Source organism: Onychomys torridus, chromosome 5 (genome assembly GCF_903995425.1).
Source record: "Onychomys torridus chromosome 5, mOncTor1.1, whole genome shotgun sequence".
Classification (NCBI taxonomy): domain Eukaryota; kingdom Metazoa; phylum Chordata; class Mammalia; order Rodentia; family Cricetidae; genus Onychomys; species Onychomys torridus.
The window spans coordinates 68390315-68412894 of record NC_050447.1 but is presented as its reverse complement, the minus strand read 5'-3'; the positions used below and the strand labels follow the sequence as shown (position 1 = coordinate 68412894).

The 22580-nt window shown below is 38.6% G+C and overlaps 1 protein-coding gene across 19 annotated transcripts in view; it reads right to left on the bottom strand.

Annotated features, from left to right (window-relative positions):
- Nucleotides 1-22580, bottom strand: part of Celf2 (CUGBP Elav-like family member 2) — an 859694-nt gene that overhangs the window by 113282 nt on the left and 723832 nt on the right. For all 19 annotated transcript variants that reach the window (XM_036188412.1, XM_036188400.1, XM_036188409.1 and 16 more), the window contains one exon: nucleotides 9126-9208. In XM_036188412.1, coding sequence (XP_036044305.1) covers nucleotides 9126-9208 — 83 coding nt within the window. The remainder of the gene's footprint in view (nucleotides 1-9125; nucleotides 9209-22580) is intronic.

The window sequence follows — 22580 nt, the reverse complement described above, 5'->3', positions numbered from 1 at the left end:
AGTACAACTGTATAAGACTAGAAAAGACTCCTTTAAGAATCATTTAGTCCAACACCTTGATTTTTACAGGTGAAGAAGGAAGTAATTTCAAATGCCTTAAAGTGCTCGCAGAGGAAGGGATGGAAGCAGGCATATGTGATGAGTCCTCATGGGAATCAATGCTAGGAACAATGAAGAAGATAAGAGTATTTGCTATACTGTCCCCCACCTTTTTTTTTTTTTTTGCAGTCTCCCACACATACTGTTCACTGTTTTTATTTTCATCTCAATGACTGTGACAGCTGCAATGGCATTTTGAAATACTATTTTATTATGAGAACAATTTTAATAGTGTGTGTCATAATGCTAATGAGACTTCCTGAGCACCTGTGTACAATGCCATTTACAGCAAAAGCAAGCAGAAAAATACATGAAGCTCTTTTCTCTGTTTTCTCTCTTAAGTGAACAATGATTTCTTTTGCACTAAGAAGACCTGGCCCAGCAGTGGAGCTCTCTGTCTTCTTTCGACTCTGGCGCCAGGCTCTTCCATTCTCTACTTCTTGGTGCATGAGGAAGAACTTTGGAGTTCCCAGGAGAACATCCTCTATATTTACCCATGCCATACACTTTTATTTTGGGAGCCTCAAGCTTGAGGCTACAAACTGGCCAACCAGCTTCAACTGTACATAAGTCTTCTGAGCCATGCACAGATCCCAATGAAGGATTAAATGTTCTGTCACTATTCAGGTGATATTCTTATTACTACAGTAACAGAATTTGGACAATTATTTGGTTTTATGTCAAATTTTCTATCTTTGACTCTTAAAACCCATATTGTCTCTTTCTTTTCAATTCCATGGAGACCTCTAATCAAATTCATAGATGCATCCTCTCTGATTTTCTTTTAAAGTTTTATCAATTTTTTTTTGTGATCTAAGGTCTTAGAAGTGAACTTAGCATTCCAAGTTTACTAATGAGCAACTGTAGAAAAAATGGTGATATTTGAAATCTGTTACTTTATTTTGCCAGTGTGCCATTCTCTCAAATGTCATAAAATAATAATCAAATCATAGTCCTTTTCAAAGAATAACAAAGAGCAATTTTGAAAAGCTGATCAGGCAATAGTGCCAGGGCATTTATACAAATTCTCTCATAAAGCCTCACAAGAATCCTATTATTCAGGCATGTCATGGAGACTGTTTGCTATATAAAACAGAAACACTCTCTACAGAATTCTGTTTTTAAATATTTTTTCAATTAAAATAATTTTGTTTTAAATTTTTTTAATAAATTTTTATTTATTATGTTACAGTCTTCTGCCTGGGCATATGCTTAGATGCCAGAAGAGGGCGCCAGACCTCATTACAGATGGTTGTGAGCCACCATGTAGTTGATGGGAATTGAACTCAGGACCTCTGGAAGAGCAGCCAGTGCTCTTATCCTCTGAGCCATCTCTCCAGCCCTCAATTTATTTTTAAGACAGTATAGCTGGATCTCTACTTTTATCTCGTGCTGGCATTTTCAACTTTTCATCACTAAGGAACTCTCACAAATTTTCTCCTGTACATTTCCTTGTATTGAACAGGCCATGTTTGAAAAGTACATTGATTTTCATTTCATTTAATCAGAGACATACACAGTAACTGCCAGTCAAACTAAAACAAACATCCTACTATTCAGGAGGCATGCAAAAGTCTACAGTGGGTGGGATGAATGGTCTTTAGACTTTTTTAAATTTTTTTATTATGTGCACGAATGTTTTGCCTGCATGTATATCTGTGTACTACATGTGTGCCTAGTACGTACCCACAGAGGTGAGAAGAGGGCACTGGATCCCCTGGAGTTGGAACTATAGACAGTTGTAAGCCACCTTGTGGGTACTGAGGATAGAATCCTGTTGTCAGGAAGTACACCCAGTGCTCTTAAAAGGAGAATCATCTTTCCAGCCTCCATGGTCTTTTATGAAGTATTAAAATCTTCTCACGTCCCTGGGATATGGCTGGGGGTATAGACTGGTGACTATTTGGCTAAGGTTTCTTTCCACCCTATAACTATAACTCTTTTTTTTTTCCTCTAAAGCTATGAGCTGGGAGCAATCTGGTCACATCTGACTGAGTCTCACTTGGGGATGGTTCTACACCTTGATCCTGATATATCACTCTGGTGTGACTCTTAGGGTAAAAAGGGACTTTTGCACCTATGGAATGCCTGTGCAGCCACACCTTATAAGACTCCCCCCCACCTTTTTAAAAAATAAGCCTTCTTTATAGCCTTAAGTTACCATAAAGAAAATCAAAGACTTCACTTTTTGGTTAGCTTATATTTCCGCAAGATTAAGCATTGTATGAAAATAATAGCAACAAGCAGGGCATGGCTCCTTATAGGCAGTTCTCTGAAGCCAAATACTTTAATTCTGGTCAAATTTTGCAAATGTAAAACTACATGTGGTAGTTTGAATGTAATTGGCCCCCAAAATGTCATGGGGAGTGGCGCTATTAGGAAGTGTAGCTTTGCTGGAGTGGGTATGGACTTGTTGGAGGAAGTGTGTCACTGTGGGGGTGGGCTTTGAGGTTTCCTATGCTGAGGATACCACCCAGTGTCTCAGTTGACTTCCTGTTGCATACAAGATGTAGCATTCTACTGTTCCTCCAGCACCGTGTCTGCCTGCATGCCACCATGCTCCCCATCATGAAGATAATGGACTGAACCTCTGAGACTGTAACTGAATCTCCTCAATTAAATGTTTTCTTTATGAGTTTCTGGGTCATGGTATCTTTTCACAGCAATAGAAACCTAACTAAGACACTGCAGAAGGTAAACAGAAATGAATGCTCTGGTTTATACAATCCATAAAAAGTGTATTTTCTGCTCTGGGTGGCTTCCTAGAAAAGTTCACTCCTATAGGAATTACCAAGTAGAAACAATGACTTCTAAGGCATATCTCCAGATTCCAGGAGCTTCACAGGCAATATGCCTTTAGTTACCAAGTCTTTTGTTAAGGTGAAAGATAGGGATCATTACTATTAACAGCAGTTCTCAAGTATTCTTTCACAATGTATAATGCCATCAGCCAAAACTCTTATTGAAAATAAGAATTATTATTGTACAGTGAAGTCGAGACAGTTGATGAGGCCTAAGAAAGGTGACTATAGTGAAGCAATTAAGAATATGTTGGCAGGCAAAGGAAGAGTAGGACTTACATTGTATCTTCCTGCATTTACACAACTCAACTGCATGCACCTCTTTATAGCTGAATAAAGATGTACACGGATACAGATTTGTATATGTAGAACGAACCAGGTCATCATTCACATATTTATGCACTAACATAAATCTATATTCATCTTGTATTATAACATTTACAATCCAGGCAGAATTATCTTTCTTTTCAAAGTAAAACATGACTACTTTGGAAATACTGGAATAAATAAGATTAGCCTATTATTTGGAAATTAAATTTCCTATAGCTATTTATTGAAAATTTACTTAGTATAAACATGGTGCAATCATTTTTTTTTTTTTTTTTGGCATTTCAGTTATGAAGGGCAATGGTACTACTCTGTATCCAGCAAAGTATTGGGAAAACAATAAAAAATTTCTAAGTATTTGTTAAATGAATGAATGAATGCATACTTTATATTACATATGGCACACAATTTTGGAGATGCAAACCTACTTATAAAGATGTTTTGGCTATTTTTTTAAATACATATATGTGGTGATATTTTGTATCTACTCTAACAAATAAAGCTTGTCTGAAGATCAGAGGGCAGAGCCAGCCACTGAATTAGTCATAGAGGCCAGGCAGTGGTGGCACACACCTTGAATTCTAGTACTCAGGAGGCAGAGGCAGACGGATCTCTGTGAGTTCAAGGCCAGCCTGGGCTACACAAGATTAATCCAGTCTAAAAGAGAAACAGAGCCAGGCAGTGATGGCTCACACCCTTGCACCCAGTCCTAAGGGAGTCACATGCCTTTAATGCCAGCACTAAGAAGGTTGAGACAGGAAGTGATATGTCTGGACAGAGAAAGGAATATAAGGAGAGTGGAGACAAGACTCAGGGGCATTCAGTCTGAGGATTTGCTTTCAGGCTGAGGAGTTGGTGAAGAAAAAGGTGGTAGCTGTGGCTTGCTCTGCTTCTCTGACCTTTCAGCTTTCACCCTGATATCTGGCTCTGGGTTTTTATTAATAAGACCAATTAGAATTTGTGCTACAAATTTATTTAAAGGACATCTGAAGAAATTTACTCAAGTTGGTCTAGTTAGGTGTTAATTCAAATAGCATGACTTTTTTTGGGGTGGTGGTGGAAGGGGTTCCATGATATGAGGATATAAGAGTTGAGAGTTTTTATGACAGAAATAATGATGATAAAGGTAAAATCATAACCATGGCTCTAAGAACAAAAACATTAAATACATATTAATAATTAGGAGAAGTGCTTCAAAGAAAATGAGGTACTCAAAATACATTACAATGAGCAAATTGAATTTGGTCTCAGAGAGAGCCCAGATATTCTGCAGAAAAGAATAAGCCCTAGCATTCTACTATTAAGGACATGAAAACAATTCTATAGATAGCTTAGTCAATTCCACTTGGAAGAAAGGTGTCTACCCACACGAGTAAATGATCTCTTTGAGGGCATCCAGGAAAGGGCCCATTCATGTCTTTTGGGTGAACATACTTGTCCCAGGAGGCCATTTTATTTTCGGCTTCTTCCTAATGTATCAGGATCATTTGTTTTATAACTCAAATATATATGTAGTCCTTGCTCACACTGCATGTGTTATTATAAAACACCTTTCAGTATGCCTTTGCTAAAATGGAGTACTGAAAATAAATGTTCTCTTGGGGCAATATCTCCTTAATATAAACTGCATTTAATAAAATTGGGAGTGATTCTAAAAAGAAAAGGATAGGGCATACTCATAAAATATGACTGAAAGAAATTTATGATTAATATTTTACAAGATATTTAGATTTCAGATTCCTCTTTGCTGTTAAAATTTAAGAGGTTTCTCAAAATTGTATTCTATGTTATTACATCCTTAATTAAATTAATTTAAACAGAGAATGCTCTACTGATAGCACTGTAGATTTCAATCCAAAATTCTTACTTCCATGGACTGTGTAAGAGCTTGAGAAAAGTGGCACATAGTACCCCTGTCACTGGTACGAGGGCATGTGACGCTAACATCTGACCACTGAAAGGTCTTAGAAGTTTTTCTGTGCCTCAGACATCTTTACTTTCTGTTTTTAATTGCTCTAAATAAACAAGATTAGTTAAAACAGAGTACAAAATCCAGGTTGCAGTCCTAAGAATATCCTCTGTGCAGTACACAATGGTAGACACCGACGTTTCCTCTGAAAGATGCTACCCTGCTTGTTGGCTCCCACCACTTGCGAGGACAATCACTGAGAGGGGCGGCACAGCCTGTAATCCACGCACTAGGAGGTCAAGGCAAGTTTGAGACCTTGGGCTGTAACTGTTTTTTCTTTCTTTTTGCTTCAACAAGCAAAAAAGGATACTATCTGTTTGTTGTTGTTTATTTTGAGATTGAGATTGTAATTTAATCACCATGTCCCCCCTTCCCATTTCTCCCTTCAAAGCCTCCTCTGTAACCCTCTGAAGGGACTCTAGCTTTCTCCACAATTCCCTCTGCTTCGCTAAAAACTGTTAGATTACATTCTTAAAGCAAGCCACCCAGGTCTGTTCCCTTATCTGTCCACTTTCTCCTCCTGAGGCTGACTACCAAGGTCCAGCTATCAAAGTATTGAAGTCCAGAATCAAAAGCCCCATCAGCTCACCTATTTATAACACGCACAATTAAAATTAAACAACTCATCCCAACAGGGTTTACCTTTATAAACCACAATTTGCCTATGGGCCATGTCTTTCTCCTCTCTGTCTATAAGCAGTTCTTTGTCTCCCCTCTCCCCTTAGACAAATACCTCTCCGTCTTCTTCCTTGTTCCCTTCCCCTTCTCCCTCATCCTCTGTCTCCTGTCTTTGTCTCTTATTCCCTTCCCCTTGTCCCTCTGGGGCAAATAAATCTCTTTTGTGCTCTTGGTCTTGGGGGGTCCTAAGCTGACACCCTCCCTTGCTCTCCTTGGGACACGATGATTTTAAAAATTATGATTGACACATTCTCTGTGTGTATAGTGTTGGAGTTGAACCTGAAGCTCTGCACATATGAGGCTACAACTCTGCGACTGGGAAATACTGTATTCTTACCATGAAAGGAGACTTTCTTTAAACCTAGTATGTCACACCTTGAGATCAGAGGCAACTAAAGTTTTTCCAAAAACATAATGACATAGGAATAGAAAAAAAAAAATCAAATACTGCTGCAGGAAATGTAACGGCTTATTATGTATCCTTGCCTGTGCACACAGGATTACAATATTCTCCATAAGACTATAAGAGTACTACTTACTAAGGACCTCAAGTGTGTGTGTGTGTGTGTGTGTGTGTGTGTGTGTGTGAGAGAGAGAGAGAGAGAGAGAGAGAGAGAAAGAGAGAGAATCAGAAGTAGAAAAGCATTAAAGCACAGATCAAGTATGTATTAATTGTCTACTATCCTTCAGCTAGACCCAGTAGAAGTCTTGTCAGGATTGATCCTTGCTATTTCCTATATAGTACCTGGGACACAGTAGTTGCTCAGTAACTACTTGTGATTTATTAACTTCACGAAGTACTAGAAATAAAAAAACTCTATGATTTAATCTGCTGCTTAAGCATTAAGCAACTCCTTCTAGAAGTGAGGTTGATCCAATGAAAAAAACTGATTCAGACTCTCATTCTTTCCTCTCAAAGTAGAGTTTCTGGATTAGCTCCCTTTGTTTCTACTATTCCATTTATAGGGGTTTGTGTTGAACATGGGAATACAAGATCTAGGGTTTTTCCTCAGTTACACATTTCTCAGAACAGGCTTAAGATATACATTGTGGGTTACCAAAAAGGTCCCCAACTCTTCACCTCAGTCACATCCTACTTAATGAAAAAAGGGTGCTTCAAAGTTCAGGTGAAGAGCAGATACATCAAAGTGCCTGACAGACAGACCTATTGGTTTCTTTCTCTCCTGCACTAATCAAGTTCTTTGTTTCTTTCAAGATGGAAAAACTGTGCATCAGACCAAAAGGAAACCCCAAACATTGGTCAAGTTCCACTGTACAATAAAATTTCCTTAGGATACAAAACTTGAACTGTACAAGAAAGAAAAAAGTGTACTATTTAATCTTGTTATAAATCGAAAGTTTTGGACACATTAGAAAAGAGGAAATAAGTAATGGACTTTATCCACAGGAAAATGATTACAACCAGAAAAGATTTAAAGTGTCAGCAGATGATGTGCTTTTCTTTGTCCCTTTTATTTTTATTCAAAAAGAAACTGAAGGCATATGGCAAAGTGCATCATTAATTTCTTATTAATTTTATAATATGAAGGCAACCAGTTAAAATAGCTGTGCTACAACTTTAAATAACTGAGCTTACTGGGTATTTAATGAGAGATTTAGCACAGCAGGGGTTCTGCTAAATTAAGTCATGCCTTCACATCACAGTAGGAAAACAGGTGTTTATTGGTTTAGAATTATGGAAATGTTGACTAATTCTAAGGCTTGTAATCAAACAGCAAGGTAGTCTGTAATATTTTTTCTCCAAGAATATGCATTAATCTTTTATGTCTGGTCCCATTTCTCCCTGTCTACCAAAGGCTCACAACTGAAAGGCAACTACTTTCATGTCTTCCCTGCAGCTGTTAAAAGTGATGCTTTTAAGACAAAGCTACACATAAATATAAGATGTGAGATTCTATCCCCATTGACCACAAGTGCAAAGGCAAATGTATCAAGTGTGTGTAGTGTGAAAAACTTTGAATCATTCTGTCACTACAAACTTGCTCTTCTATCCTTTGATTTGCTCAGATGAAAACGAGGAAAACCAAAATGGTATGGTGAACAGCCGTGTTCCCTAATTTACTGCTCTTGGCGATCACTGGGTGTGGTGACAGTTGCCTGTAATCTCTGCATTCATCCACAAGTTAGAGGTCAGCATTTTGAGATCCTGTCTCAAAAATCCATCTACCTCAAAAGAAGCAGCTCATATTTTGAAAATCTTTTGCTAAGTGTCTTTCTACTACAGACATTATAAGTTTTTCAGTGGGCCTAACATGAATTACACAAACCCTATCTTTTGGGGAAGCAGGAGGAAAAAATATATATATGTGTGCTCATATCAGTCTGTGACTGCACATGGTTGTATGTGTACAGGTACAAGTAAGTAAGCAAACATTGAAATTATACCTTGAAACATCAGGAGCATTTTAACCTTCTTAACAAAACATGTTTCAATAAAATCATGCTACTTAAATGTTTACCACAGATCCTTTATTGTAACAAACACATATCACTATGATATTGAATTAATTCTCCACTGACATTTAAGTAAATGGAGAAAATATACCATATAAACAGCAAAGGACAATTTGTACTGCCTTGGAATATGTAAAAGTCCCACAAAAATCTGATAAATCTTGATGAAACTGTCCTATGCAACATCAGTTCATGTCTAATAATTGTACTAATCACCAGGAAGGAAATGAAAAATAAGCACTGCAAGCTTTCTATTTTCTCTTCTACACCAACACCAAGGCATACACAGGCATTAAAATACTGACTCTGTTAACATATTGACTGTTTAGAAGTCATTAGGAGCTTTAATATTATATCTATACAGAGCACATTTTGCCCTTTCAAATGAAAATCTAAAGACTACATTTGAAAAGGAGAGCCTGGAGAGTAAAAGCTTTTTCCTTCCCATTGGCTTCCCTTGTATGTGTGGGTTTCCACCACCTTTAAAATCTCAACCCACCCAATACTCTTTGGCACCTGCTGTACCCAGTGGGGTCACTCTGATTTCCTAACCAAGGGACATGCTATTTGAGAGTTCTTCCCATCAGTCTTAATGCCAGCCTTCTTTGTGGGCTGGCCAGCTAGTCTGGCTACTGCAGGGAACAGAGGGGTTAGAACATACTCCTCAAAAGATCAAGGCCATTTTTGGCACTAAGAACCCCATAACTCGAACCTTTAGTTGAAAGGACCATTTTCAAGCAATAAAGTGATTTTGGTACAAAAGTAAACCAACTCACCCCAGGTAAAGTTTTAATATTGTGCAGTGCATTCTGGGCCTCAAGTGCAGCTTTTCTTGTATAAAACGTTACGAAACAACAACCTACAGAGAGAAATGAAAAGGTTTTAGAAATTTCTGTGAAGGCTTTGCTTAGATATAATGGAGACTGTGGTGAACAAATAATCTACTTAAAGGGATGCACAATTTAAAAATAATAAAGCACATGAGAGCAGTAATAACAACATCTCAAGCCTTTACACAGTGCCTTTCATCCTAAATTACATTCATTAGCTTTACCTGCACTGGAGACCTATTCATAGCCCCCTGTACTCACTACCTGGGATACAGCTATTTAGAAATGAAAGTAGGATAGAAGAGGGAAGGCAAGGTGTTTATGGGACTTGGACCATAGCAACTACAATAAAGAGATGTACTTAACCACAGTAACATTCACATACATTTGTATTATTTGTAATTTTCTTAGGTTATCTCTAGAATGTCACACTTTCAAAACACTTTGTAAGCTTAAAGGTTTAGGAAGCCAGATAGATAAGAATGTTCTTAAAAGCTTGGGTAGTGCCTTATTCTCTTCTCTCTACTATAGAGTGCATAAAGTCAAGTTCTGTGCATAGGACCATTCAATTCTTGCTTGTTAAAAAAATGATTAGCTAATTTTAGCCAATTTAAAATTAACTTGAGCCAAGTATGGTGGCGCACACCTTTAATCCCAGCACCCAGGAGACAGAGGCAGGCAGACCTTTGAGTTCGAGGTCAGCCTGGTCTACAGAGTGAGTTCCAGGATAGCCAGGGCTACATAGAGAAACACTGTCTCAACAACAACAACAACAACAACAACAACAACAACAACAACAACAACAACAACAAAATACCACTTGCAATATGAATAGGTATATACCCAAACAGTTGTGAGCTGAATCTAGCCCAATGTAATAGGTAATGGCTGTGGCACATCTCTGGGTTCCTCATTTCTAAGAGCCAATAAAAACCTAGGCCAAAATTCCCCCAAAGCAGGCCAGAAGATACTTCTTTTAAATCAATATTTGCTCCCATTCTCAGATCATTACTTCAGTGACCTGAAGGCCTGCCTGTCCCTTCCATCAGCTTGTAAAGAAACTGGTTATCATCAACAATTTGTTGATTAACACTATACAATTTCTCAGCATAATCATCTTGAGAAGGAGTAATATACATAATTTTCACAAATTGCCAGCTAAGGCTACATAGTGAGACCCTATCTCAAAACCAAACAAAGCAAAAAAACCCAAATAAACAAACAACCCTCCCAAAAACTCCTTTCCAAATCTACTCATGGCTCAGACCACAGCAAGAGGGAGAAGACTGGAGGACAACTTGCAGGAGTTAATTCTCTTTCTACTACAGGGATCCCAGAGATTGAACAAACTCAAGTTGTCAGGTTTGGCCACATGTGCCTTTACTCAATGAGTCGTCTTGTCACCCCAACTTTACAAATTTGAAGAGAAAAGATTCTATCTTTGATATAGGCTGTTAAGTTTGAGATTGTTACAACCAAGAACTGAACTTTTAGGCTTGATTCCATAGCCATATCTCCCTGCAGTGCTCGCTCTCTGGGACAGAGAATTAAGAAATTGTCTGTGCTGTGGTATAGTGCATTCTCTCATTTTGTAATTTCAGTTCCAATTGGTACCTGGTTCCTCTATGGTCCCTATCCATATGCTATGCTGAACTAAATTATGTGAAGCAAAACTTCTTACCACTCTAAATCTCCAGATCAGAACCCTTGAGAAATTTCAGATCAATTCCCAGAACAAAGTACATCAACTTAAACAGAGATTCTTTAATATTATACCAAACAAAGTCTGGCTTTCCTTATAATACCATAGAAGAACAACTGAAGACCTGGGTAACATACTTCTTTCACTACTTGCCCATTTCCTGAACCCAGTAGCTCAGTTCCAGTAATGCCATCTTAGCGAGCAAATTTGGAGATTTTTATGTAAATTCAAAAAGTCATCCCACCTCCAGGTGGATACAGTTTCTTACCACCATAGTTCATTAATGGTCCAGACTATATTTCTGCCCCTAATTACAGCTTCAGATGGGCACTCTCACAATGAACAAATCTTAGTAATGTGGGAGGAGTGTCATAAGACAGACAATAAAACTAGCAATATTATCCTATATTTTCTTTTGGTTTCATAGTTTGGTTCTTGGATTATTTAGGAAAGAATACATTTCTTTCTCTTAGTTCCTTTTTTCTTCACTCTAAATCAGTGGAGGAAAACCTGTCAAACCAATTTTTAAAAATTTAAAACCTTTTTCATTTGTTGTGCTAAAAGTGACTTATTCTTCATTTCACACACATGAAAACTATTATCTTAAAGATTTCAGAGTAAATACAGACATCCACATTTAAAGAGTTACCATGGATGCAGCATTCTAGTGCTTCCCTCCAGTGTGATTTTGATTTGTACAGTTCTTGAATGAGAACATATTTAAAGATTACTGGTTGAGTGACCTTGTAGTTTACCACAGACTTTTTACCTGTCTATCTCCTAACAGTAACTTAAAATCTTAGATTAATTGAATGGAAGAGGATATCTCAAAAAGGAAGAGAAAAATACCATTTTCTATGATTTTTAAAATAATTATGGCAAAGGCAAAGGAGCAACTATAGATTTCAGATAACCCATGAAGGCTCAAACAAGCATAAAATTATCTTTCTTGCTGGCCCTAACTGTAACTACAGCTGTTAAGGGAACCGCCTGTTCTTAGATTTTCCCACACCAGCTGTAACTCAGGTCTGAAATGTACTGAATTCATTTCGAGGTCAGATGTAACACCATATGGCTCAGCCACCAGATCCAGGGGACCCTCCCCCCTGCATGTTCTGCTTCAATTCCAGTGTTTCAAGGTGGGTGGTTAAACACCTACAATACCCAGATGGTCTTCCATGGTCAATGGTTGCAACACATAGCAGAGGGGTTAGCCCTCTTGTGGCAGTGTTCATCCCTGGAACTCCTCTTTCATGTGGTACCAAGAAAAGCCTTGCTCCCCTTCAAAGAAGAGCACCCAAATCCTAGGGACTCTGATGATCACCAGAGGCGGATGTAGTCTGAGTCATGCCTTTCAACAAGTCCCAACCCTTCTATTTCTGCTTTACACTGGTATGTTTTGATACTCTATATTTTTCTAATTTGCTCACTGAACACTGTCTAATGAGCTTTATAACTTAACACTTTATAATTTGTCTCACACTTATCTACTCATTCAAGAGTTTCTGTCAGTGTCAATATCCAAGTATGGCTTTTTGGCAAATCTAATGTGTAGAGAAGACAAACACAATACCCTGGTTACCTTATGGCATTCCTGTTGCAACAACTTCAACAACTCATTGAGTTAATAAAAGTCAGAGCAGAAAAAATATATATAATTATCCTTCATGTGTCCATTTATCAACCCCTTCCCACTGTTCTTCATCAGGGCTTTTAACATTCACAGGAACTGGTTCAATGGTAAGTTCTGAGAGGTGACCCTAGAACTCAGTATCATAGTGTCTGAGTCACAGAAAGTCTGATATCTCCACTACTGATTACTCTCTTTTGGTAATGTGTATTTAGGGCACACATTTGTGTGTGTGTTAATATTTTGAGCTTCTGTGTTTACAGACGACTAATAACTCACTAAGAATACCACTGTTAAACTTAAAAAAAAAAAAAAACTATCAGAAGGAAACATAGCCGTAAGCATGGAAGAAATTTGGGGGTACACACTCTGTATGAAGGCAACCTATGTGCAGCTGTAAGAAGAACATCTCTGGGTAGTCAGGAGACAGTAAGTCAACACTGACCACTGGAGGAAACTGAGAAACACACAAAACCACTTATTTCCACTGTCACACCTGTCATTCCATCAACCTTGTCACAGTACTCTCAGGGGTACTTAATGCCTTTCATTACTCATATTCCTAGAAGTGGGTAAGTCTAGCAATACAGTTGTGTAGGTTCAGTTGGTAAAGCAATCAGTGATTGGTATTGTAGCTATGAGATTTGACTATACCATCATGTGTCAGAAGTTGAGAGTGGTAATTCCCAGACAAGTCCAGAGCCACATAGTCTAAATAGGGTAGTCCATGTCTATTATCTTTTCACTAATGGTTTCTGCTGTCATAAAGAGTTCCCTTAGGTATTTTTCCATGTTAATTGCTGAATAAATTGAGACACTGTTAATGTTTTTTATTTTTATTTATTTATTTTTTTTAAAGATAAAGGCCTCAACAGACAGGCCAATGGAAAACACACACACACACACACACACACACACACACACACACACACACACTTAAAAAATCATAAAACATTCAATTTTACTGAAAGACTTTAATTTTAAATTATCAAGTACATTTCTTCTCAAAGAAACCATCTGGATTACTGCAAATCTTTTCAAACCACAGATGTTTCTCTAGAAAATCTGTACTTGGAAATTCTTAGTAATAATATCCACAGGGTGGGGAAAGTATTGTTTATATAGAGATAACCAGTTTATATCCTGGCTTGTCTTGATTCAGGCAGCAGTTACGTTCTTTAATGTGAAAGGTAGTGTCAACATAGCTAGAGAGGATGATACTAACAGATCAGATTTTAAAATTAATTCTGCCTTTAAGGAAAGTGGCAAAAAGCTCTCTAAGGAAATTTCACCTGAGGTTTCTAACCTGACCACACTGGAGATGGCTACAACTGTGATCTGACTCTGTGGAGGAACATTTTATTTCAGAAGGTCAGTTTCTTTAAGCCCTTGACTAAAAGATGGACAATAAGATAGATCTTTTCCAATTAAATTTGTGTTTGTATTTAAAGAATCCAAGTACAGAGGCAGAAGGTCAATGACTTAGATTGTTCTTAATTACTGAAATAGTAACTTTAGGGGCAGGAAGAAATTCCAGGTGACATGCTGACAACATCCATTCTCAGTGCCTGGAGCCATTCCCATGTGCTATTGGTATCAAGGAAAGAGGCCTCATAATATCTTCTTCAGTCACTAGCCTGGTACAAAGACAAACACTCCTATACTAAAGTGTTCCTTAAGTGGCAAAAATGGTCTATTTGGAATGTCCATATTCTTAAACCAATATTATACTACATTAAAATATAAATAACCATATATATTAAGGACTGAGAAGGGGAAATAATTTTTCTGTGGCTAAAGTAGTTTTAAAAACAAGTATTTCAGATTTGAAGTTTACTATGTTCTATACTAGTTAAGTATCTCAGAAATGAACTCAAGAGGCTTATCCATGTCTTCAAGGTTATTCATCATAACCACAGGAAATCTACTTTCTTTTCTAAATTGAAGCAAATGTATACTTAAAACCAGTTACAGAATGACCATTAAATGACTGAATGATATACTTGTGGTTCTTTTCCCCCTCTACCAAAGTAATAGTCCTGGCAGATAAATTCAGTTCATGTTATACTGGAATTCAAGATCTCAATAGTTATCAAGTAAACTAAAATTTTCTTTACAAGCTGCCTTTGAATTCTGAGGGGCTGGGAGATCAAGGGACCAAAGAAGGCCCTGGAAGGCTAGATCAGTAAACCTGATATATTTTTCTTACTGTGAATGAAGGGTTTTTTGTTTTTTTTTTTTTGGCATCCACATTCATGAGCAAACTGGGCGACTGTTTACTGAAGTAGGACTGCGTACAAGCCAGTTTAAGTCAAAAAAGGACATACTCCACATACTCATTTTTTCTTGTCATCTCTCCAAATTTTATCTACTTTTAAACAGTCTGAAGGTTGTTGATCTAAGTGGTTTATTTTATGTTCTAGGAATCCCCCATACACTATAGTTGAAGCCATACATTTCTGGCTTTGCCCTTACCAAGACCATCTATTTTTACTTTCTACAAAGCAGTTAAAGGTTTCAAAAAACCCTCAAAAAATCCTGATTAATTTTTAAAAGAAACGTTAGGATTCATCCTTAAAAAAGACAATGTGTTGCTCAGTGGTCTAGAATGCGACTAAATCTTTAGTGTTTCCAGGTAAAAACTGGACAAAATGCTATTCTTAGAAAGTACGGAGATGTTTCAGGAAGCTATTTGGTACTCTGCAGAGTCAAAGAAAAACAGCCCTTCCCTCAGCCAAATCTACCAACCAAGAGTTGCCCTTGCCAATTAAAACACATCAGATGCACAGTTATTAACTTGTGGTCTTGGTGGTTAAGTGCCCTGTGTGTTCACTCATTCTACTGTGTTTGTAACATGAGGTTTGCTTATGAAAGATGTGAGATATGTTTTAAAAGTGACACTATTAATTTCACAAGCTACTAGTTTACACTTGGCCCCCTAGCTGCTAAACATACTCATGTGCTCTTGGTTAAGGATTACTTACCGTGGCCTTTCTGCCCTTGGATAGGGAACTAGGAGGGCGGCAGTGGCATACCCAGAGACAGGAATGCAAGGCATGAAACAGTGACAAATAAAGCAAACCTTATTTAGCTAAAGTAAGAAACTGCAAGAAGTTCGAGGGCTTGTTTTGCATACCTTCTCCTTTTTAATTATATTTAACAATCAATGTAAGAAAAAGAAAACAAGAAGAAATAAAAGTAGCATTACATTCCATGGCTTCTATGCTCTTTCTGTAAGATCACATAATTTTACAAGCTGACTCTTCCAGCCTAGCCTTTCCCATTTTACACTGCTTCCAGCCATCCAAGTACTATAATTCCAGCACAGGGAGGCTGAGACAAGATAATCTCTGCTAGTTTGAGGCTAGACAGGGCTATATAACAAAATCTTGTCTCAAAGACAAACAAAAGACACAGGAAAACTTGCTGAGAATCACTGGCCGGGGCACATTCTTCCAAGGCACTGCACTGCCTATCATCCACAGCACAGGAAGACCCCTCAAAGCACCTGATAGGCTTTACCTTACTTTAAAGACATGAGAGATGCTTGAGGCTCCTTTTGTATCACCTAAACCAAAATCTCACTTGTTTTACATATCTCTCAGTCACCTCAAACAATACTTTCCTTTTTAAAAGTGCTGTTTTCCCTTATAAAAGTCAACTTATATTCGTAAGAACATAGGCCCTGTAATGTTAGTCTGGCTAAACTGCAACCTAGCCTCATGAGCAAACAAATGCATCATACTGTACGAATCAATTTTTAATGAAACTGTAGCCAATCAGCTTACGTTTATAGAGTTTGGTATAATTGACACCCTGACATTCAAGACTGCCCACTACCTAGAAAACAGATATGCTATTTGTTTTTAGGACTTGAATCATGTGGAAACCACTATTTGAATTACCAAACACCACACTGCTGCAAGCTGCAAAAATATATGAAGTGGGATTTCAGCTGATTATGACAAGCTAATACCTGGAAGAAGCCAAGGGCCTTCCAGGGGTCAAGCTGTGCCTCAAGGAGTCTTGGTAATATTGGCTTTTGATTATTAGCCGTTTCCGACTATGAATTTCTCGTGTGCTATTGTAGCTTTTCCATTATCCATTGGGCACCATTTCTCCTTTACCAAAGTGATATTCAGATAACCTCTGTGCAGTAACACAGCCAGGATCCCTAATTTCAGGCCTTTCTGTCATTATCGTCATTAGCAGCACCTGGCCAGTACTAGCCCTGGATGGATGAAAGTATCTTACCTGAGATACCTCACAGATTCTCTAAGAACAGACTTAAGCATCCAGACTATGTTTGAGAAGGCCTGGTGGATGTGCTAATTAAGTGTTATTAACTTTCTCCCTTTCCAAAGTCTTATCTCTAGTGTTAGATCCACCCTTAATTGACTCAGAACTAAAGGGTTCCAACTTGCAGGTACATCTAGCTGTGATGGAAGTTGCCTAACAAAGTTGCCTAGTGACTGAGCACACTTGCCGGAAACAGCAGGAGCAGAGATAGCTTGGAGAGATAAGGGTCAAAGGGATAAAAGGCAGTTTTATTTTCAGATGAAGAGATGAGAAGAGAAAAGAGAATGGAAAAACTAGATGGGTAAGAACTGGAGAGGAACGAACTGAGATGGGGAAGAACTAGATTGAAGGGATAGAAGAGAGTACTAGAGGAACGAGATGGAAGACGAGGAAGAGCCAGATGGGGGAGAACAAGATGAGAAAGGAGATGGGAGAGGAGCTCAGATGGGAAAGAACTAGATGAATGAAAACGAGGGAGAACTAAGATGAGAGAATTAAGATAGAACTTAGAGGGCAGATGAATGTAGAGAGAAATCAGGCAAGAAAGGAGCTAGGCATCAGAGCAGAATAGAAGCGGTGTAGAGAAAAAACTGACTCAGAAGAATAAAGTGTATGGACTAAAGAGTTTCATGTACATAGATTCATTTCATATCATCAAAGATTAGATTGACAGCTGGTTGTAGATTCTTTCTGGACCCAGGGAAAGGACGATTGAGGGTCAGAACCCCCATAATCCCTGTTACCACACTTGTTCCTATGGCTGCCTGGGGTAGGCGCCCAGTGCTTTCCAACAACCCCAACTCACTCCAGGAGTATAGGACCACCCCTATACAGCAAATTAGAACTTCTCAGCTAAACTGGGGCAGAAGTGCTCATCTTATCCAGCTAACTGGCAACCTACAGCTCCCCTCAGACTCCACCTGAGAAGTATGAACACACTTCTATTAACTGTTCAGATGTAGGCTGAAGTCAGCTTCTTCTTGACCTAGGAGCTTCTCTTGGAGGGGCCATTCTCTCTAAGTCTCATAGCTTTCTGGAGAAAGGTTTTCTGAATCTTCTACCAGGAAAAAAAGCACACATTAAAAAATTTTTTTTAACCTCCATTAAATCTATAGTTTTTTAGCCCTCTGGCAAAGAAACTGAGGCCTGAGTTGTGTACTGTAACTGGCTGTAAGCCATCATTGTGTAAATCCCAAGTATGCCTCTCAACTGAGAGGTCAAGGATGAATCTGTAAGGTCCTGCTCTCTCCTCTTCTGGACTCTGGAATAATCCACTTAGGCTAAACCCTTTAAAATGTCTGACACTTGTAAAAGTATCTGAAGATTTTTGATGTCATCTTTCCTCCTCCTGGGACAAATGCTACATTTAGCTGTTTCTTTGACTCTCTCTCCCCAGTTCCCAGTATTAGGAAGGAAGCTTACTGCTGAGGTGCATGCTTGCTCAGGTCCCACAGGGGAGAGCATCAAGGAAGAAAGCAGGCCCCTTTGTTATAGGAAATGCTGTTTGACCTTTGGAATAAAAGATAATAAGCAAACAGAGGATTTGATTGCATCTTCTATGTTTCAAATACTAAGTCTAGAGAAGTAAGGGGAAAAAAAAAAGAAAAGAAACCCAACCAACCAACCAAACAGAAAAACAACTTAACTAGGGTGAAAAATAACAAGCCAATAAGGAAAACCACACTGAATGGCTTCCCTAAGGTTCATGTGACTGGCCCAACTTATTGGCTAGTCACTTTTCCATGTCATCTTGGTAAGGGAGACTAGATGCCAGTAGGCCTGGCAATAATGGGCCTTCTGTAAAGAGGAAATGAGTCAGTGTATCTTCACACACATTAAGGAGGGCACTACAGCACTAAGTGCTATATGGCAGTTCTGTATAAATCTAATTAAAGAGGATTTAGTTTCTAAAGTACTGAGAGATCTCATTTAAACAAAGTTTCTAATATAAGGTTATTCCATAATACAGATTCTCTTGAGGACAGAATGGCATTTTGATTGGGAGTTTGGTGGCAGAGAGAATAGGTAGGTTAAATTGCTATCCATTTTTATAAAAACATCAATTTTAGCATATTGGATTCTTAGATGCTTCCAAGTCAGGACAATTTCTTCAGTCTCAATCTCATGGCTTTGTTCAGGTAGAATGTCAATTTAGAACATAGGCCCTCTAATGTTAGTCTGGCTAAACTGCAACCTAGCCTCATGCCTCAGTCCATATCAGTGACAGCAGTGTTCTTTTATTATAATTTTTAATGGATGATCCCTTGTACACTGCTAATCTGAACTCTGCAAGGGAACATTTGCAACACAAACAGAGCAAGTTTGTTTTTGTTTTCAAGGAACTGGAAGGAGGATGGCGTCCTTACTTCCACACTCTGGCCTTTACAAAGTCAAATGAGGAGGGAAATCCTCTGGCTATGGAAACCATATTAAGCTGAAGTAAATACTGAACTTACATCAGGCTTTTTCTTGCCACAAATGAAACTCCTTAGAGATAGTATTCACAAATACTATTATAATTGTTCCCACCTCACTCCAAAAAAAAAAAAAAAAAAAGCAAGCGCACTTAAAATAGTAGAAACTGGGTAATAAAATTAATTTTGGAGCCACACAGACATATCTCCTGAATTCTAATGGCAGATCTGACAGTTTTCTAAGTAACACTGGTTATTTCTCTATTTCATTCATGATTTTACCAGCAAATCCCATGTAGTTTTGTGACATCCTGAGTCCTAATCAGCCATGTTCCCTGATTAAAGGAGGCTGCCAGATATCCTGTTGTCAAACTCATAGGTTTGGGAAATTATTCAAGATACCCAAATGGTGTCCCCAGGATACTGCTGGACAACCCAATAAAAAAGATTGTGAGTTAGATACAGATGTCTGGTTGTGAATCAACAAGCAGAATCTTGATTTTACTCAGGTTTTGCTCATACTGCCTACCTCTACTGGACAATACATCTGGTATATCATCAGAGACATCTGTTTCTGTAAAGGCACCCCAACAGGGTAATTACTTTAACTGACTTCTCTCACAATGTTTCCATTGTTCTCAAAATGTAACATAGATCGTGTTTGACAGGTCAAAATGTAACAATGCAAAGTCAATCTAGATAAACAAAAGATAATTTTTCTGATTTTATCCTTCAACAAGACTCTAGTAAGAAAGTTCAGGTACACAGTCCAGTCAGCTGCACAACAGGACTTAGGTTAATCATAACATAGAAGAATTCTCCTCATTAACCCATCTCTTGATAGTCCCCACAAGGTTGGAGTACAAGAAACTTAATAACTGTGTAGTCAGAAGTTTTCCTGTGCTCACCCGGCACCAAGGTCCCATAGCCACTTACAAAATTCCTGTGTCCTGCTTGGTCCTGCAACTGCTCAGACCCAAGTAAACACACAGAGGCTTATATTATTTACAAAGGATATGGCCTAATGGCTCAGGCTCCTCACCAGCTCATTCTTACATCTAAAATTAACCCATTTCTATAAATCTATACTTTGCCATATGGCTTGTGGCTTACTGGTACCTTTACATCTTGTTTCTCAAGGTGGCAGGTGGCAGTATCTGCTATGTTCTGCCTTTCTCCTTCCTCTCTCTCTAGTTGGAATCTCCTGGCTAACCTTATTCTGCCTCACCATTGGCCAAAGAGCTTTATTTATCAACCAACCACAACACATATTCATAGCATACAGGATGACATCACCCATCATGACTGATTTTTTTTAAATTTTAATTTTATTTATTTATTTATTTTTATTTGCCAGAGCTGAGGACTGAACCCAGGGCCTTGTGCTTGCTAGGCAAGCGCTCTACCACTGAGCTAAATCCCCAACCCCATGACTGACTTCTAAACTTAAACTGGCTAAACTTAAAATGGCTCCTTGAACTCTTGAGATAGATTGATTAATAGCTTCCTCTATAGAGTACATGTGTTTTGTTTTTTTTTTTTTTTTTTTTTTTTTTTTTTTCCCCTTTCTCCGAGACAGGGTTTCTCTGTAGCTTTGGAGCCTGTCCTGGAACTCACTCTGTAGACCAGGCTGGCCTCAAACTCACAGAGATCCACCTGCCTGTGCCTCCCGAGTACTGGGATTACAGGCATGCGCCACCACTGCCTGGCTCTTTTCTTAAATAATTATTTTAATTTAATTTTTTATGTGTATGTGTGTCTTGCCTGCATGTATGCGCATCATGTGTATCTATGCCTGATCTTTCAGAGACTACAAGAGGGCACACCAGGTTCTCTTCAAATTGTAGTTTTAGACAGTTGTGAGTTGTCATGCAGGTGCTGGGACTCAAATCCAGGTCCTCTGTAACAGCAGCAAGTGTTCTAATATCTGAGCCATCTCTCCAGATCCCATGGAATACATCTTATTGTAGATGATGGTGGCAAAGAAATCATCATTGACACCTGTGACAATGCTTCCTGAGGAATCTTTTGGAAGCATCATCTTTGGATGATTTTCTTAGTCTTCTGATAAGGGTAAAACTGCCCTAGCTATTTTTTGAACTGTACTCTTAGTGGGAATTATAGAACTACTAACTATTTCACTCTTTCATGTGTTAGAGATCTGCTGTGGGATGTCGTTCTGTGTGATGTGAATGTGTGTTGCTCTGATTGGTTAATAATAAAATGCTGATTGACCAGTAGCCAGGCAAGAAATATAGGTGGGATAAGCAGACAAGGAGAATTCTGGGAAGAGGAAGGCTGAGTCAGGAGTCACCAGCCAGACACAAAGGAAGCAAGATGTGAACACAGAACTGAAGAAAGGTACCAAGCCACGTGGCTAAACATAAATAAGAATTACGGGTTAAGTGTAAGAGCTAGTCAGTAATAAGCTTGAGCTAATGGCCATACAGTTTGTAAATAATATAAGCCTCTGTGTGTTTACTTGGGTCAAGTGGCTGTGGAACCAGTGGGTATGAGATTTGTTCTGACCACGGGCCAGGTGGGACACAGGAAAACTTCAGCTACACAATGCTACCTCCAACCATGGCAAGCTCCAAAGATACATACTACCACCACATGGCTATCTTATGCTGTGGATCACAGCCACCATCATCCCTTACATAGATCTCTTTCTGAGGCACTCTGACTGCAGCTTGTGCCTCATCATCCCTTTTGGCAGCTAGAAACAGCTGAAAGTGGTTGGCACTCTCTAATCCTTCAGGTTAACTACTGAGCGTGGGGAATGAAGGACTAGGAGGAGTTAGATTACCAGGTAGGGAGAGGGGTCATGACTAGGTAGTAGAGGTGGTTGACTTCTTCCTCACTGTCCAGATTTGAGACAAAAGCCAGGCAGTTAAAAACAAAGGCCTTGTAGGCTTTTGTCTTCCACCAGCAGGCAATCTGCTAATGGACTGGCTTAACAAGTTCAAAGCCAGATCAAGACATGAAACAGTTATGGGCCAGTCAAACATTCTTTCTTCAAATAGACCAACTCTAATTAATGGAGGAAAACTCTTTATTTAGAGACTTAAAAAATCCCAGCCATCAAGAAGAGATGGGTTTTCATCTTCTTGAGTCTTTCCTCTGCTTTGTAGATTTTTTTTCTCTGTATGTCTGCTGCATGCATGTGTTCCCTGACCCCAAATAAATGCCTTTCTTTAACTGCTGATTCTGCCTGCTCCTGACTGTGGTGTTCCACATGTCTTCATTGCTACCTGTGCCACCAGATTTAACTTGCCTTTTAATTCTTTAACTGGTTGAGAAAATGAACCTAACCAAGACCCCTAGACTGCATCAGTTTCTTGTTCCTTATCAGT